Source organism: Ctenopharyngodon idella, chromosome 2, assembly GCF_019924925.1.
Source record: "Ctenopharyngodon idella isolate HZGC_01 chromosome 2, HZGC01, whole genome shotgun sequence".
Lineage (NCBI taxonomy): Eukaryota > Metazoa > Chordata > Actinopteri > Cypriniformes > Xenocyprididae > Ctenopharyngodon > Ctenopharyngodon idella.
Window position 1 is genome coordinate 17,476,529 of NC_067221.1, and position 19,961 is coordinate 17,496,489.

The following is a 19,961-nucleotide window of genomic DNA, read 5'->3' on the forward strand; positions in this document are numbered from 1 at the left end:
ACCCCCTCGTGGCCCCAATTTAAAGTCTCCTGGCCTAAATAAGTGGCTTGACTATTATATACTTCCCATAAGCACTAGTATTAATGCAAAAGGTGGACAAGTGTATACTAAACTTTCACAGATGACTTTGATACAGTGGCCAGCTTAAAAGACCGACTATGTACAGACTGAAGCAGATTCCCGTCTCTGTGACTAAATGTGGTCAACTAATCAGTTGACGCAGACCGCAGATTTATTGATAGCTGCTGGCAGGAATAGACAGTGCTATGTTTGGTTGAGCACTGTGACATAGTTAAGTTAAACAAGTACGACATATGGCACTGTATGCATGTTTCAGTACAGAAAGAGAATGAGTTCAAATGTAAATACAATCATGCTTGTATATTCTAAACAAATTGCTACTCAGCACAATTGTTGTAATTTTGAAGAAGCTAGAAAAAGACAGGTTTATATATCTATATATTTTTTTTAAACCTTAGACAACATTGGACAACATTGTGTCTTAACGCCATCATGTGGTACATTCGGGATATAACAGACCGTCTACAACCACTACTTACTTGTGCTTTTCTTTTTATTTGTCAAAATAGCATTTTTACCAAGGTGTCAAATGGTTCTTAAGGCATCTGCATGAATGAGGATCCATGCAGAGGTTATGAATATCATTTAGGTTACAAATTTGGCTCCTTCCGTATTTCATATTTCAAAAATGTGTCAAATAATACCACTTTTTCAACATAATTCTTACAGCAATATGACAATACGATCATTAAATATATTCACACAGAGCAACACAAACACAAAAAACACCAACCAAGGATTAAGATAGCGACTAACCCGTTTCATCAAGTACAATGTAAACAAAATCCCTTTAAGGGTACAACATAATGACGTTAAAGAATTCAAAACATCTAGGGAATGCGAGGCCTAGGGTTAAAATACAATTAAACGTTCAGAGACGCTTACGTCTTCAGCAGGAGTAGGTTCTAGGCAGGAGACTAAACAGGGGGATTTATTAACAAAAATCAATCAGTCATGCCTGTCTGTGGAATGTTAAATTAGGTCCTTTAGACCTGCTGAGGACCAGCAGGACATACACTGGAGGGACAACAGGGAAAAAGTAGTGCAAGTTCCCCTTTAGCGTCCGTACCAGCAACAGCTTTATTCGGTCACCAGGACCCGAAAGGTGACACGGCCAAGAAACTTGTCACGCTCGTCGTTGTTCTTGAGGTTGGAGCCCTCTACCTTGCACTCAACAATCAACTCACTGTTGTAGTCTTCCTTCTTAAGCAACAGCTTTACAGCAACCAGAGGCTGAACGTAACCCTTCTGTTGATGAGCAGAGACAGAAAAACAGAGGTCAAACGGTGTGCAATTCACTACACACTGAGAGAAATGTCATCTTATTGCATCATAAAATCTTTACAGGAATATTCTAGGTATAATAAAAGTTAAACTCGTAATTAAAGGTAGGGTAGGCAATTTTGGAGCGGCTAGCAATAGCAACCTAGCTTTAAAGTCATAAGATCCCACCCTCCCTTCAGAGCACTCTCCAAAACACATGAACAATGTGTCAGGTCGCGCACAGCCAGAGCAGATTCAGGAAAGCGTCATAAGAGGCGCCGTTAAATTACCTTATGTTTCAAAGCACATAACATTACAATAATAATGAACGTAAACAATTTACAGAGCACTTAATTGTACCACCTGACTGCAGCAGATTCATTCTGGAGTTGATAGTGTTGACACAGAAACGCATAAATCCGAGTCTGAGGACATGATTAGCTCCAAGTAGAAAGCCAAGGGCTGCCGTCTCTAAATTATGGTTACAACATGGCAAATTCAATAACAGATGTTTTTGGCAAATTCAAAAACATCTCAATAACAAGTTATTTTGTTACTGACAGGAAAGCGCACAGCACATATTTACATATTCATCTAAACGCCACTCTCAGCAGCGTAGGCGGCGTCTGAATGTTCGCTAACAGTATATCGCTGGTCACATATTTTGTTTTGCCCCTAAGCGAAGAATGAAAAAGGACCTCGCTGTGAGTATATTGGGGCCTTAAAAGGTGGCTGCTGTTCGTTTGTGGCACTCAATGACCATCTGTCCAGAACTCTGCATAGCCTTACTAAACGTGCTGATGACATGTGATGTCTGCGCAAGCAGGGTGCATGGAGGTATGGAAATACATATGCTGACAGGCAGGTAGGACATTGTATCATTGCATTCAAACCGAATGCAATTATTGGACGAACATTTTTGGTCCCGAGACTTCCATAGATGATATATGTGCATTTTTTTATATTTAGACCACTTCTGTCATTGACTGCCATCAGGATGTAAAGAGAGTTTCAACCAGAATAACAAAAAGTGATTATGAAAAAAACTGCCTACCCTACCTTTTAACAGAATTTTTTTCTTAAAAAAAAAAAAAAAAACAGGTTACGGTAAGACGTTAATAGGGCCAATTTTGTCCCAATCTTTTTTATTGGTATTTAACAAGACAAAACATAGCTGTACATTTATTAAATCAAAAAGAGAAGGAAAAAAAAAGAATACAGATTGTCTCATATTGAAACCCTCCCCCACCCCTCCCTCCCCTATTCAAACTTCTAAGTAGCTCACACCCTACATTCAAGGTGAAAAAATAAATAAATAAATAAAATGAAGTAAAATAAAATAAAAATAATCAGAAAAATAGAAACAGACGATAATAACAATAAATCAATCAAAACATAAAATAATAATAATTTTCTCTCTCCAATATGAATCTTTCTTCTTTCAATTAGTTGTTGCTAGGATTTAATTACAGTTCATCCCTACCAACATTAGGAGAACAGGGCAAACCTTTAATATAGTCTAAGAAAGGTGTCCAAGTCTTATGACAAGATTTGAGGGATCCAGAAAGTGAACATCTTAGCTTCTCAAGTCTTATACAGCAAAAAAATTCTTGGATCCACCTATCGTGTGATGGGGGGCAACGTGTTTCCACTTAAGAAGAATGGCTTGTCTAGCTAAAACTGTAGTAAATGCAATAACCCGACGAAATGATGCAGTTAAGTCAGATCTTGAGGAAATGCCAAAGATGGCTGTCAATGGGTCGGGGTCCAGGTCTATGCTAAGAGCATTTTTAAGCGTATCAAAAACATTTAACCAAAAGTCTGCTAACTGGGGGCAGCTCCAAAATATATGGAGGTGATCAGCAGGAATCTGTTTACAACGATTACAAGCATCACTCCTGTCAGGGAAAAATATGTCCAATCGGGCATTAGTAAGATGGGCTCCGGAGAACCTTACATTGCAAAAGACCATGCCTGGAACATATTGATGAAGAGTGAACAAGATTCAGGATGCCACTCCATTGTTCATCAGTAATAGAGACTCCTAAGTCTTGCTCCCAGGACACTTTAAGGGAAACAGTAGGGTCTACAATAAGGGTACTTATTAACTGAAATAGAATGTTTCTAACCTGTTTTTAAGGTAAGAAATTGATCAAGGGGGCATTCAGGAGGGCGATTGGGGAAGTGGGGGAATAACTTTTGAACAAAGTGTCTGACCTGAAAAAAACGAAACAAATGACTACTGGGCAGATTGTATTTGGTAGACAAAAATGAGAAAGATGTAAATACCCCATCTACATAAAGGTCACAGAGCGTAACAAGACCGTTGATTGACCAAATGCAAGACCGTTGATTGACCAAGTGAAAATAGGTGTGTAGATAGAAGCTCTATGCAAACCGAAATGTTTCCTGAATTGGACCCAGATTTTAATAGTGCTAGTGACAACTGGATTGGTTGAGATTTTGGTTATAGCTAAAGGAAGCAAATAACAGAATACAAAGAGCTTTTTGATGATGCAATCTCTATGTGGGCCCAAGAGGGGCAGGTTTCAGCATGGATAGAGCTGTTCCAGTAAAGAATCTGATTAATATTACAAGCCCAGTAATATTGTTAAAAGTTAGGAAGTGCCAGGCCTTCTTTAAACTTAGGAAGTTGAAGAATTGATTTTGAGACGTGCTGGCTTGTTTGCCCATAGAAATGAACACAGAGTGCCATCAAATTTAGTGAAAAAAGACTTGTTAATACAAATTGGAATATGTTGAAAAAGACAAAGGAATTTGGGCAAAGTAACCATTTTAACAAGATTAATGCGACCAACAAGGGATAAAGGGAGCAAGGCCAATCTGGACATATCTAATTTGGTTTTATCAACAAGTGGTTAAAAATTCTTAACAAATAAATTATTATAAGAATTGGTGAAAAAAAAAAAAAACAAGACATTTGAATCCACCTAGAGCAATCTTGAAGGGAAAAAGAGTATGAGAGCTTTTTGGCCTGAGCATTAACAAAAAAAAGTTCACTTTTTTGCAAGTTTATCTTGTAACCAGATAAGTGGCCAAATTCATCAAGGATGTCCAAAATAATAGGCAAGGAAGAGGTAGGATTTGAAATGTACAATAAAAGATCATCAGCATAAAGAGAAAGTTTATGAACTAAACCGAAACGCGAAATTCCCTCAAAACCATTGTGGCTACGAAGCCAGAGAGCAAGAGGCTCTATAGCAAGATTAAAGAGTAAAGGGGAAAGAGGGCAACCCTGAAGTGTCCCACAGTGAAGAGAAAAGAGGGGTGACCGCAAGCCATTAGTTAGCACAGAGGCGACAGGGGATGAATAAAGAAGCCGAATCCAAGAGATAAAGTTAGAATCAAATCCAAATTTGTCCAAAACAAAAAAAAGGTAATCCCATTCTACCCTGTCGAATGCTTTTTCAGCATCCAAAGACAGTATGATTTCCGGTGAATCAGATGGGGGTGAGAAAAGAAAATTAAGAAGCTTCCTAGTATTAAAAAATGAATGTCTCCCTGGTGTGAAACCTGTCCGATCATGGGAGATTAAAGACGGCAGCACCATCTGAAGGCGAGAACATAAAACTTTGGCCAAAATTTTAAAATCAACATTGAGGAGTGATATTGGCCTATAACTGCCACAAGAAGTGGGGTCCTTATCTTTTTTAAGGAGCAGAGAGATAGAAGCCTCGGATAAGGTTGGAGGAAGGCAGCCTGTTGTAAAAGAATCATTGTATAGCCTTGTCAAGGTGGGGGTCAACAAGGAAGCAAAAGATTTGTAAAATTCAGCTGTAAAGCCATCAGGGCCAGAAGACTTTACAGATTGCATAGATTTAATGGACTCTAATATCTCTAGCTCAATGACTGGGTTACCCAAACTTCTAGCAAGACTTCCATCAATTTTAGGGAAGGTTAATAAATTGAGAAAAACAAAGCTCGCTGAGAGATTTGGGGAGTTCTCTGAAGTATACAAAGTAGCATAATAATCTGAAAAGATAGAATTAATCCCAACTTGATCTGATATCAGTTCACCTGTTGCTGATCTAACTCTGGAAATCCACTTTGAAGCACTAGTCATCTGAGCTTGGTGAGACAAGAGCTTCCCTGCTTTGTCACCCTGTTCAAAGAATTGTTGTCTACATTGTTTAAGTTGCCTCACTGTTATATTTGTCATCAAAAGATCATATTCTGCATGTAACTGTAACATATAGGGCCAATTTTGGAAGATTTAAAAGCAGAAATGTGAAGCTTATTTTATAAAAGCACTTTTAAAAGGCACATGAATTCTTCTATTAAAACTTCTGTAAATGACTATTTTTGGGTTTATGGCATTGCATTATGGCATCAAAGTTGTACAATTAGATACACAGAAAAGGCGATTTCTTTTCACACAAAAATCATGTTAATACATTGTTTTTTTTTTTTTTTTTACCTTATCATATAATTGAAATATTTTAACATTAATGGATTTACCCCAGTTCCCTTCCATTTTATGTGCCTCACTGTAATGCATACATTTTTTTTTTTTTTTAAGAAAAGGACTACTGGAATTCTTTAGTAGTAAACAACATTATGCTACAAATACAGTTGATTGAGCTCAACTTCTATTGAACCTGGAATATTCCTTTAAGCATGTGCTGAGTGCCATACTTACATGTGTCTTTTTCCCATAGTAAGGGAAGTACATCCTATCAATAGTCCCCTCATGGGGGAAATACTGCATCTGAAGAGGTTTATCACTCTGAAGAAAAGCAAGAAAATACCGTCAGACAATTGAACACAACAGACTGTCATTGGGTGAAAGTGGATGATGCCCTTTGATGTACACTCCTGGGCAAACAAAAAAAAAAAAAAAAAAAAAAAGGAGGGGGGTGGGGGAAACAAAAATTGCTAAACACTAAGCTTTTAATTGTCTTAATCACAAATTATTGGTCAGGAAATTAACAAAATTTAAGCAAATGCATTACTTAAAAAGCCATTGCTGTCTCAGAAAAACATCAAAGACAGAGTGAAGTTTTTGGCAGAATATAGGAAGTTGTGTGTGAATGTGTGGGAAAACAATGAAACATGTTGCATGGTGATTCTCCAGAGCGGTATCTTCAAAAATCTGCTGAGAAATATAATTATAAATGCATCACATTGAACCATGGAGGAAGAGGTGTGGGGAGCCTTTTTAGCTGCTGGTATTGGGTGAGCTACTTCACTGTGAAGTAATGCTTTAATGCTTTGAAGTACAGGAGAATATTGCAGAATATCTTGCTTCCAACACTTTAAAAGTTGTTATCTAAAGAGGAATGGTCAGATGTTATTTTTCAACAAGACAATGCTCCTGTCCAAACTGCAAAGACAACCAAGAAGTGGCTTGAGAACAAGTCCATCAGCCTCATGTTTTGGCCTGGTCAGAATCCAGATTTGAACCCTATAGTGAATATTTGGACTCACATTAAACTCAAACGAACTGGGAGACATTTTTCAACTACTCATGAACTGTTTGAAGCTGTTTAACCACACGGCTTAAACATTTAAAGAAAAAGGGGAAGGATATTCCGTGCCGAGTTACTTCATTTACAGCATTTATGCAAATCGTGCCAATTTCATGACCAGTGATTTGTGAATAAAATGGTTAAGACCATTAAAAGACCACTAAATAGTTTGCCATTTTTGCCTTGGCCCTTTTTTTTGCCCAGGAGTATAGTTGTAACACTAATATAAATCATCCATATGAAATAAAGCAGCTGCAGTGCAATAATACATTTGAATGCAGTGCATAATGTTTCCCGGCAGAAGACAGACAAAGCAGACTGTTGCTTTGGAGAAAATAAGTCATGCTGCTGCTTTGCCATGCTAAATGAATAAGAATTTGTCCTAGTATTAGCCATCCATCTTGATCAAAAGTAGCATTAGCAACTCATCTAAGAAAATATTGCAAGAATGGACAATTAATTGATTCTGATTAGGGATGCACAAGATATCGGCAAGATATCGGTTGATATTAGGTATTTAATTGTGCACATAATTTCCTCTATTTTACATTTAGATTACCTTTGCCACCATCTAATGCTCACTTAAAGTTAATCTTTAAAACACTAATAATATAATAACAGTTACGTGTAATCTTTAGCAAATTTCATACTGTACAATAAAATGTTCCCTAAACTCACCTGTAACATTTAAAATTACTGATCTTAGTTTTTAGTGGTTTATTTTTAATTCATTTTATTATATTTTAGATAACATTTAACATATCTGTGCATCCCTAATTCTGACAAGGTGTTATTTCTATGTTGAGGCTTGCAGAAATTTTGAAGTAAGGAATGACAGCATATAAGAGACATGCTCAATCACATTGGTAGCGAACGACCAGGTGAATGAGAGAGACCATACATACAGTGATCTTACCCATCACTTTACTAAGGAGCTCAACTGGCAGCATGCAATTGAGACATGAAAAAAAAAACACTCTTGAGAGAGGATGGACTAACATTTAGAAATCCAAGCAGGAGACATAACAACATATAAATCAAACCTTTAAAGCTGAAATCCATAAGAAAACTGCAAGAAACACTGACAATTACAAACACCCAACAGGTTCTGCTCCAACAGTGGCTGTTTTGCAGAGCAATTAAACACCTTAAAAGGGTGAGAGTTGTGTGGAGACCAATCAGACCTCTGCTTTGCTGGCATCTTACGTTATCGTTGGCCATGTGATTTTTACCTTCACTGTAGCTTGGAGTGAGCAAACCAAAAGCAATAATGATTAAGGAAAATGATTTGGTAGATGAGAACAATTGTGGGAGAAACCAAGACTTAACAGGGAGGTCATTTGCAGATCAAGTATGAACCTGTTTTAGTTCTTTAACTGTGATTACACTGAGAAACAGCCAGTATGTGATCATCTCTTAGGACAAGGTTTGTGTTGAGGCATTTGTGCTTTTTTAGTTCCATTTGCTAAATTTCTCTTATAAATTACAGCTTTAAACCACAAAAAACACCACGGATACAAACTTATACATTTTTTTTATGATCTTGTATAGTCTACTATATCTTAATATCAGAAATGTAAATTAAATTCTTTAATCTACACTCATATTAAACAGGTTTACAATTGTTACCTTTGTTGTGCAGTTGATGTATGGATCTCCAGCCGGCTTAAGACCAATGACCTGAGGGTTAAGAATAACACAAAATCAGCCTGATTCACCCTCAATCAGTAAGTGGATATAAATACCCAGCCATTTTGAAATATTAATGTTACGTGCCAGTTTTACTCTTGAAGAAAATAATTTAATAATGCATTATTCATTTGGAATGAAATATTTTGTATACAGCACCATTCAAATGTTTGGGGTTTAATATTTTTGAAAGGTTTATTTCAATATATTTTAAAATGTAATGTGATGGCAAAGCTGAATTTTTAGCAGCCATTACTCCAGTCTTTCTTTCTTTCTTTCTTAATGCCACGCCAGTTTCTACCAGCAGAAAATTATATTATATTATAATTATTGGTCCCACCTTATATTAGGTGGCCTTAACTACTATGTACTTACTTAAAAAAATAAGTACAATGTACTTATTGTGTTCATATTGTATTGCAAAACACTTCTGCTGCTATTGAGGTAGGATACGGGTAAGGTTAGGGACAGTTTTGGTGGTATGGGTAGATTTAAGGTGTAAGGGATGGGTCAACAGTGTAATTATAAATGTAATTACAGAAATTAATTACAGATGTAATTACATGCAGGTAATTTTTTAAATATAAGTACAATGTAAAAACATGCATGTACTCAATAAGTGCATTGTATCAAATGTTTAATTTAAATGTAAGTAATTTAAATCGTAGTTAAGGCCACCTAATATAAAGTGGGACCCAATTCTTTGATTCAAGAGATTACAATTTGATTCAAATCTTCACAATTGTTAGTTGTTTTGTTGTTAATTGTTAGTTAGTTGTTTTTTTGGTTTTCATAGATTCCAATGCTTCAAGACATGATTTGGAATCAGTTATTTAAAAAATCCTGTTGTGAAATGAACTTCAATGCCAATAATAGAGTGTTTGCCTCTCCAGTGAAAACTGAACTTTGGTCAGGGATGCATATACCCTGATGCAGTTGATTTGTAGCAAAATCTGCTGCCCCTTGATTTCCAGATTTAGATCCATCTGTGTATATTGGGATATGGTGTGGGAATATTGCTGTTATATCCAGAAATTGCTGGTGATAATCATTCGGATGAGTTTTTGATTTTGGTTTCTTGCTAAATCCAGATGCAGGTTGGGCTTTTCGAGATCACATGGAGGAATTTTTGCAAAAATTGGTCTGTTTCAAAATGTTAAAATCCACTTTCAGATTCTCCATATGGGTTTTAATGCATAGACCAAATAGACAGATGTAACTTGGCTTTCAATATTATTCAATGCTGACTTGAAAAAAACTGCTGAATAGGTTGGGTTTTTCCTAAATTTGGTTTGCTTACATATTGCAACTTTAACCATCTGATTTTCCAAGGAAGGTTCATTGGCTTCCACAAATAGACTTTGGATTAATGATATTCTGTATTCAAAACTCGTACTTATGAAAAAATCTTATTGACTCCCAAACTTCTGAATGGTAATGTATGTAGGGTTACTTACCCTATTCATCTTGACAATAACGCACGGCTGTCCTTTAGCATAGCCGAAAGTAGTGTCCTCCATCCCGGAGCAATGGTGGAGTAAACTCCTCCTAAACTGGCACACCTTCTTCTGAGGTTCTTCATCCTGCTCAGAGTACTGACCCTGCCATACACAAGTCATTTTTGGCTTGCTCTGAGTCATTATACTCTGGAAAGGGTAAAAACAGACAAACTATAAATATACAAGACTATAGTATATGCAACCAGATGAGAAATGATTAAAAAAAAAAAGAGCACTCACGATGCAGAAACGATTCCAGATGCTGGACGTACTGGCCATATTCAAGAGATTCTGATCTGTTAAAAACTATATTCAAAGTGTTTGGCCTGATAACCAACCCTGCAAAAAAGAAAAAAGTATATTATTAGACCTTTTTAAAAAAGAAAAATTCATAACTGAGAAATATGTACAGCAAAGAGTACTTTTATTCTTCTTTTTGTAACTCACCTGGGGACGCGACCCGATCTTGATACTTTGGCGTGTCGTCATTCAGCATCTGAAGCATCGCCCACATAGTGAAAACAAACATGGCAGCCAAGAAGCCATAGAAGACCAAGTAAAAGAGGAGGATGAGGCCTGAAAGACAGTACCTTTGAAAATCATTTATTGCTAGGAAGAACTGAATTGATTAGACCCCTACTAAAAAGCTTTAAGTAATAGATTACATACATTTAAACGATATAAAATAAACATAACCAACCAATGCATTCATAACAGAACCAACCAATGCATAACATTTTGCTGGGTTTTCATATAGAGCTCATTTTAATCTGACAGCATGCATTACTAGCTTATCCATTTTCAATTTAGTGCTCTCTCTGAGATACTTAATTCTGATTGGTCAATTTCAGTCAATTAAAGCTACACTACTTAACTTTTTTTTTGTTTAAAAAAAAAAAAATTATGAGAGCCAGCCTACGTTTTTGATGGACGTGATTATAAAACATGCTGGAGATGTTTCGAAATGCTTTTTGCATAGTTCATTATACTTATTTATCATATACTTATATACTTATACTTATTATAAATAAACTACATGTTACTCAGAGACTGTCAAAAATATTACATTGAGCTGTCGTAAATTCATCGACATTTGACAATCAAGATCTTTTTTTTTTTTTTTTTTTTCACCAGGAAAGGTGTGGTTTTGATGCACAAAGTTGTTTTAATTGTCTCTTATAACACAAATCTTTTAAACCCATGAGAAATGCAGATCCTGTTGTAAATAATAGTGAAAAATCACTTTTTAAAACTGCTGTTCCATTATTACCTCTTAACAAATTTTGACTCATTTATATTTTAGGCTGTATGGATGGATTTCATGGGAAATTGCATACATAGGTCAGTCGCCTGTGAGTGTCACATCATATTCCTACTAAGTGAAAAGTAGCTCTGACTACTGTAGCGCTTGGTGTGAGTGGCGTAAAGCTAAAAGTTTGTTGTCACAGTGAACTAAAAAAATTTCCCACAGATCATTCAAAGCAGCAAACCTCCAGGAAGACACCAGCTGTAAAAACAAAAGCTGTGTCCAAATTCAGAGGCTTCATCCTTCGAAGGCTGCGTTCGAAAGGCCAGATGTGTCACAGCAGCATGACAAAGGCTGTCCCAATTCAAAGGCTCCTTCAGATATGGCCTCGAAATGCGTGGATAGAATGAGTGAATTAGTGATGTCCGGTTCGTGAACGAATCAGATTTCTTTTTAGTGAACTGGTTGATGTTTCTAATAAGTAACTAGATAAAAACACTTGGGGTTTAAGTCTATACACTCATCACATTGTAGTAACAAAACGTCAAAGTGTTTACTACAGGCTTTATTTTACTCATAAATTGAAAAGCCAGATTTTAAAACCCCATAGGAAAATTTGGAGGGAACCAGTGGCGAATTAGTCTTCCGGGTTTTGACGTCATCTCTGCACCACTGTATTGGGACCATCCTTAGCGTTCAAAGGACCCAGCTAAATAAATCGTTATTTATGTGACCAGTAAGATGTCCTTTATTATTAGCTATGTTTCAATCCACCTATTTTTATGCACATTTTGGGATAGCACATCGCAGATATTAGGTTGCTTTCACTTTAAGACCTAATGCACGGATCCAATACTGATACACGTCCCAAACTTGTTCACTCAAGACATAACTGCCAATATGGACATTTAGGCATAATTATGTGTGAATTTGACTGTTCAAGGGCAATAAGCCTAGAAATATAACACATTTCGGTATACTCATGCGCTGACAGGCAGCAAACGCATGCACAGAATCCACAGCCAGTCTGACATCGGTCCGTGTGTCAGTACCGAATTGAGTTTGTGGTATACAGCGCTTTTATTAATTCTTTTTTGTGCTATCAGGCATATCATACTTTTTATTTGGACATTCATCCATCTTGCGTAATCACTTTGCCAGGTTTTTGGCACTTATGTGAGACGACAGGTGAGAAAGATTCGCTTTCACAAAGACCACATACGTCTGTATCTTTGTGAATATTATTCATTACAGCTTTAAATAAATCAGGGATTATTCAATTAGATAATATTATTTTTTAAGACCGCGCGGAAACCCTATAATTCCCTCCCAGAACTGTTTTACACGACTGCGTTCCCCAAAGCCCGGGGTATAATTCTTTTTTTTTACGCGTACACTAGTGTACGCGCACAGTCAAACGCACAAACCTTGAAAAGTATACTTCATTCGACGCATGCGCAGTTCTGGTCTGTTCTGTTTATACAATTTTTCTTTGACTACTTTGTGAATCGACGACCCCAGGGCAAGGTTGCTACTTTGTGGATAAAGTAATTACTGCAAAAAAATAAATTAATTAATAAACACGCATGTGCGACCTGCGCGTACAAGTACGTGCAGTTACAAAAATCCGGCGGTGCACGTACGTGCGTATTCTTCTGATGACGAAATTTGCATCACGCACACTGTACGCTGACCCTCACGTACGTGTAAAACGTGAACTATACTTTGGGCTAAACAGCAGCATCTGCCTCTAAAAGCAAGATAACACGTTTATTGCATTTTGTCTGCATGCTCAGAGAAGCAAGTAATTTTTTATATATGAAAATTATTATATACAGTGGCTTCTACTTTTAGTGATATTTAGCACCAGTTTATCAGGAAGTGACGCTGCATTCACACGGGGCGTCGGCGTTAACGCTTGACGGATGGCGTGTCTGAAGCTTGTGTTGACGTGACCGTTATAGTTATAACAGTCAATCACATTACTTTCCGGTGTTGCATGAACGCAATTGGCTAGTGACTGCTCTAGAGTGTTTGCATAAGGCGATCTGATTGGCTGAAGCCTGCGTTGGCGCTTGAAAGGTTGAGAAATCTTCAACTTCTGCCGCTTGCAACGCGAGTGAAGCGATGCGACGGAACCCACAATTTAGATCGGCAACGCATGACGTCACCCATTCAAAGTAACGCTGCATTCACTCGGGGCGTCGGCGTTAACGCTTGATGGAGGGCGTGTCTGAAGCTTGTTGACGTGACCATTATAGTGATAACAGCCAATCACATTACTTTCCAGTGTTGCATGAACGCAATTGGCTAGCGACTGCTCTAGGGTGTTTGCATAAAGCGATCTGATTGGCTGACGCCTGCATTGGCGCTTGAAAAGCTGAGAAATCTTCAACTTCTGCCACAAGCAACGCGAGTGAAGCGACGCGACGGAACCCACAATTCAGTTCGGCAACGCATGACGTCACCCATTCAAAGTAAATGAGAAGCGTTACGCCCCGTCTGAATGCAGCGTGACTATTTTGTTCTCTTCAACTCACTGGATTGAAACGCTGCTTCATTCGCAAATATTTTTTATGTGATATTCTAATTTTGTGCACAAGTTAAATTCGCAAATTTGGATGGAAACATGGCTAGTGTGTACACCGGTGCATCCTACCACATTCATCCATGCAGAAAAGCAGAGCTGAAGCACAAGCAAAACAATGGGTCTTATTCACTAAGCGTTAGGGCTGGGCAAAAAAATCGATTTTTCGATTAATCGTTTTTTAAATTGTGGTTGATATGATATCGATTTTCAAAAGCCACGTATCGATTTTTTCCGTATTTATTTCCACAAACATTGGACGTAATATCTGATTGACGTTAATCTTATTACTAGTCTTCTCCACTAGATGTCATCCCCTTATTTATTACAGCGGGGCCGGTGTCTGCGTCTTTCAGCGTGAAAGACGTTCCGGACAGTTGAAGGAACTGTCAGTTTCCAGATCGGGCCAGCGCTGCATGATCATTAAAGTTTATCATTTGCACGCGTTTTCAAGCTTTGCCCATTTAAGAATTCAAGTGAAAGAGAACTCGCGCTGTGTGAGAAGTTTTGTGTGCGCGTCACACACACCCGAAGAGCTCAGAGCTGTGCGCCTCAGACAACGTGCAAATAAGAAAATTAATTCCCTTTCACCTCTCCTTGCGTCTAAACGGACAAATTCACACAAATTTATCTCAAAATCTCCGCCTTTGCGAGTATCTCGGTAAATATAGTCGGTTACGGTTATGGTAAGCAGTAGAGAAAGAACGCATGCGTGTCATTATTGTATGTATCAGTGCATTAGTTTTAAAGTGACAGCCACCTAAAATTCCAGAAGCTGTCTGTTTTAATGTTAATCAAACTAAAGAGAAAATCACTCCGATCTTCACTGAATAATGTTTTTGTAACTTTAATAAGGATTAACCTTTATTTATTTTGTACAGTGAAGTTTATATACATTTATTTGTGCTATTGCGTGTAGTTTAATTATTTGTTCTTTTTTATTAATGACTATTTACTTGTCTTTAATAATCTTTGAAATTTATATTAGTAGTTTTAGCTGTGGTCTCAAATGGAATCGAGAATTGTTAGATTTCACTGGTATCTAAAATATTGGGTGTCATAACCTTATTTATTACAATAGCCTATAGGTAGGCTATACATGGGTCAAAAACAATAACTGTTTTATTCATTTATTATTTTTTTGTGGTGGGGCCAGTGAAAATGTATTGGATTCATTGAATAAAAAAAAAAATTTGAAAATCAAATTTGAAAATCGAATCGAGAATCGAAATCGAATCGAAAATCGAATCGAATTGAGGCCTTGAAAATCGAAATCGAATCGAACTGGGACATCGATCGATACCCAGCCCTACTAAGCGTATGCACAAATTTGTGCATGAAATCTGTGTACCAATGTTTTCACGAACAAATCACGATTCACAAAAAAACTTTCGTACTAAAATTTATTCTAAATTTACAAAAAAAAACTAATGTAGGAACAAACCACATGTACGCAAAAAAAAAAAAAAAAAACACTTTCTCTGTGCGGCCTTAGAAACGTGTTAAGAATATTTCATCTTAACATGATTATATATTATATTATATAAAATTAGATTAAAAAATATTAAATAACACAATTTAATTTTCGTCTTGAATACATGTGTTCAGCTGCGAAGTTTCTCTGAATAAAGCAGATTTACGCTTATACAGCTCTGCTAATGAGAGGTCTGTAATCTGGATCTATATAAAATAGTTTGAACTGTTTTTTTTTTTTTTTTTTTTTTTTTTGAGAATGACACACTGGCATTGCTCGAGGATCTGGCGAGAGCGGGTCTGAGCGGCATATCGATCTTTTTTTCCGCTAAAGCATTCATTTAGAGATAATAAAGATTTTTTTAAAAATGTGAAAATAATTCAGTCATTTATTTCATATATATTCACTTGTAGTAAAATAATGTTACAATCCCATTCAGCAGTTGACCTTTTTTGCCTGTTAAAAAAATTGAAGGTGTCATTCGAACAGAAGGTTTAGTGAGGCGCGAAAACGGGAAGATTCCCCACAGGCCAGCCGACGTCACAGCACTCAGCAACGCCACTTTGATGTTTCCGAGCGCTCTGACGTTGCCATTTAGGTCTATCTTCAAAACGAACGAAAATGAATGGGTTTTTGAATCGGGGTCATTATTTTGACCGACTGAAAGCGTTTAATTCCTGTAGACTTTTAATCATTTAGACGCGCACTGGTATCGTCAAGATAATCCGTTGAATTGACTAGGCATAATAGGCCTTAGGTCAATAAGGACAAGAGAAGGTTAATGACACTAGCCTTTCTCTCGTTAAGCAATGAACACAGTATGTCAATTATGAGAGTTTCTGACGATCCAGTTATTTTTAAGGACAAAATTATTTATATCAGCGCACAAATGTGTTCGGTAGCTAAATAGTGTAAACGACCCTTGCTTTGATAAATAAACACATGTACGTAGATTAAACCCATACTGCAGTCTGGAGTGAAAAAGCTTATTTTGCCACTGAGCCAGAGTCTAATGATGTTTATTAGCGTCAGCAGTCAGCACACGCTCCTTTTTCATTCAGTGAATTTTGACTGCGAAACATGGCCAATGGTGGTTTCGTTCCATTTTAAAACCTAAAAAATATTGTCTTAAAAATACTGACATTAAAGAGCAGCTGCCGCTTCTAATTTTTGTATCATTTATATTTGTAAAAAAAAAAAATTTCTAACATAATTTTGTAACAAATATTGATTCAACATGTTTAACGTTAGATCATTTTGAGTTTTACCCGTGAGAATCTGCTACGACCTGAAGATGTTGAGCATTGAGCAACATATTTACACTGTAGATAATTCAAAACGCAGAGAGATGAGATGAGAAGACATTAAAATGCCACTGATGTCATCAGTGAACGAGTTGATGACATTAAGATGTCGGAATGCCTAAGATAACGATCGCTTTCGTCATTTTCATTGCACACTAGTCTTCATTCGTGATCCTAGGGGGTCTTCGTGTTTTAAGCTTGTAGTTCAACAGTTTATTTCTGTCATAAAATCTACCTTGATTATTTATGTAAACTGCGCATTTCATCAAGAGCATGAATGACGCCGTTGGTAGGGTTCGTGTCAACTCACCCCAATTTCTTGCAGTCCGACCGAAGAATTGTCCAGTTCTTGGATTGTAGATCACGTCTTTCCAGCTGCTTTCGGGCTCTTTGCCCTCCACTGGTTTTTCGCTCTTTTTAGACATGCTGTAATTTAGGCGCAGCTGATGGAAAAAGACGCTGTGTGTGTGATGCGACCTGTGTGATGAGGCTGAATTCAGTGGGCTGATGCCCTGATGAAGGAGCGAAGAACCTCTGTCCTGTGACGTCTCCAAATGTGCTGCTATGTTCTTGATTCCAAACTGGTACAACAAACCGGACTGACAGCAGCACGTTATGTTGTGGGGGAGGGAACGAAGGGGCAGCTGTTTTGCGCATGCGTAAACATTGCAACCGTAGAATTACTACAAATTGATTGAGACTTTTTTACCGGAGAATCCTGATGATCGTTGGTCTGTATTTGTAATGCATGCTATATCGTATCAGATGATAATATCATGGTACTGAATGATTAGGCTACCATATTCATATACCATGCTTTTACAAGATATTCATAAAAATACTCTTGGGCCTGCCCTTACGAAAATTAACCATGGTTTTCTCATAGTAAAACCATTTTTATTCCTGGTTACCATGGAATAACTACAAGAACCATTTTTCGTAAGGGTGGTGTGTCACAGACAGAACTTGGCTTAAGCCAGGAGTAAGCCTTAAAGGGTTAGTTCACCCAAAAATGAAAATAATGTCATTTATTACTCATCCTCATGGCGTTCCACACCCGTAAGACCTTTGTTAATCTTCGGAACACAAATTAAGATATTTTTGATTAAATCCGATGGCTCAATGAGGCCTCCATAGCCAGCAATGACATTTCCTCTCTCAAGATCCATTAATGTACTAAAAACATATTTAAATCAGTTCATGTGAGTACAGTGGCTCAATATTAATATTATAAAGCGACGAGAATATTTTTGGTAAATAATGACTTATATAGTGATGGCCGATTTCAAAACACTGCGTCAGAAAGCTTCGGAGCGTAATGAATCAGCGGTTCGGAGTGCCAAAGTCACGTGATTTCAGCAGTTTGGCGGTTTGACACGCGATCTGAATCATGATTCGATACGCTGATTCATAACTCTCCGAAGCTTCCTGAAGCAGTGTTTTGAAATCGGCCATCGCTATATAAGTTGTTAGGCTACTTTGTTTTTTTTTTTGGCGCACCAAAAATATTCTCGTCGCTTTATGATATTAATATTGAGCCACTGTACTCACATGAACTGATTTAAATATATTTTTAGTACCTTTATGGATCTTGAGAGAGGAAATGTCGTTGCTGGCTATGGAGGCCTCACTGAGCCATCGGATTTCAACAAAAATATCTTAATTTGTGTTCCGAAGATTAACGAAGGTCTTACGGGTGTGGAACGACATGAGGGTGAGTAATAAATGACATTATTTTAATTAAATTAGGACATTTATTCTTGGTTTCACAGACGAGGCTTAAGCCTAGTCCCAGACTAAAATGCATGTTTGAGCTGTCTTAACTGAAACCTTCATTGATATATCTTAAAATATGTCAATGCCATTGTTTTGTCTTAAGATGCACACATTTTTTTCTATGGCACGTTTTTAAAAGCTACTTTAAATGTCCTAATTTAACTAACTGTGAAACCAGGCCTTTGGCAAGATAGATAACATTTATGAATATGGTTTATTCCTAATAACAAGTTGGAAAGGTTTAAAAACCAGTGCACTGAAATCTTTTGTACTTGGCTGATAAGTGGATATTCACAAACCTGTACTAAATCGACCAGTACCTGAAAGTAGTAACAACCCCTTAAACACAGGTAAGAGACAATGAGGTAGGCTAAATCTCTAATGAGAATGAAGAGGGGGGAAAGGGAACTGTAAAGAAAAGAACTGCAAAAGGAATGCTATTCCCACTTCTCATTTTCTTCTGCTTTCTGAGCACAGCTGAGCTGTAATGAGGCTGTTAATTAGTGATGACCTCAGTACACATGACTTATGTAACACAAAAAGAAGAATTTGTTCAATGGGATGAATTATGAATTTAAAGCTAAAATTCATCAGCTAAACAGTTTAACATCCTACATTTGTTATTTGAGGTTACTTAAATAAAATCAACCATTTCAGATTGTTCATTTGAATAAATACTGCTTTTCATTTCTTTTTCTTTCAAATACATGTCACATTTTTCTTTTCTTGTTATGTGCTTCTGAAATGTTTGTTAGTGTTTGAAAAAGTTTTCTCAGAGCCAATCTTGCCTTATCAAATACTGCCTCTTACTGGTCAATAGTTCAAGAAATGATTTGGGCAAACTGCTACTTGAAATGTCTTACTATTAAGTGCTTTACTGTTATTCTCATGGCTCATATTGGGAAGAAAATACCTAAAAAGAACTGGCAATTACTAAAAGAGCCCCTGTAGAAGATTTTTATCACATTTTATTTTAATCACCCACATGCCATAGCATAAAGAGCATTTGGGGAAAAAAATCCCCAACAGTGAATGTACTCCTTGATATGGTTGACTTTTGGATTTTTACTTTGTTCATATACAAATATACATATTCATTATGAGAATCAGTCAAGTAGCAGAAGTAAGCAGTAGCTGGTAAGTATATTCGTTTCATGTTTCATTTGTTTTTAGTGCAGTTGTCGTTGCTAAATGCTGTTTTGTTTACTCTGTTAACACGTGCTGAAGTCGCGTTTGTTCTTGTGCCGTTTCGCGTGGTTTTAGTTTCAGGGTGCTAGCATAGCCCTTTTGTTTTGCTAAATAGTAAGGTGTGTCCTACTGAATTCAATAACGCATATTGGGTGGGTGTATATAATTGGTTAGTACACCATGGCAGCGGTTGCAGCAGCCCCAGTGTGAAGCCCTCATCGTGTAAAGAGCAGTGACTCTACCTTCGCGACTTCACCAACGACAAGGCACTTGAGTGTTGCTTTTTTCTTTCCTTCCTCTTACAGCTTATTCTTACTCTGTTTGTTTGTGTGACCTGCCTCACTATGTGCTTCCAAATTCCTACT

The 19,961-nt window shown here is 37.1% G+C and overlaps 1 protein-coding gene across 1 annotated transcript; it reads right to left on the reverse strand.

The window, feature by feature from the left end:
• Positions 1–185: 185 nt before the first annotated feature.
• atp1b3a (ATPase Na+/K+ transporting subunit beta 3a) lies at positions 186–17,273 on the reverse strand. The gene is given in 8 exon segments (XM_051874026.1): positions 186–1,329; positions 6,005–6,091; positions 8,463–8,513; positions 9,980–10,123; positions 10,125–10,168; positions 10,262–10,360; positions 10,469–10,597; positions 16,943–17,273. Coding segments are annotated over 8 exon segments (837 nt in total). The 5' UTR covers positions 17,058–17,273; the 3' UTR covers positions 186–1,161.
• Between the last annotated feature and the right edge of the window lie 2,688 nt (positions 17,274–19,961).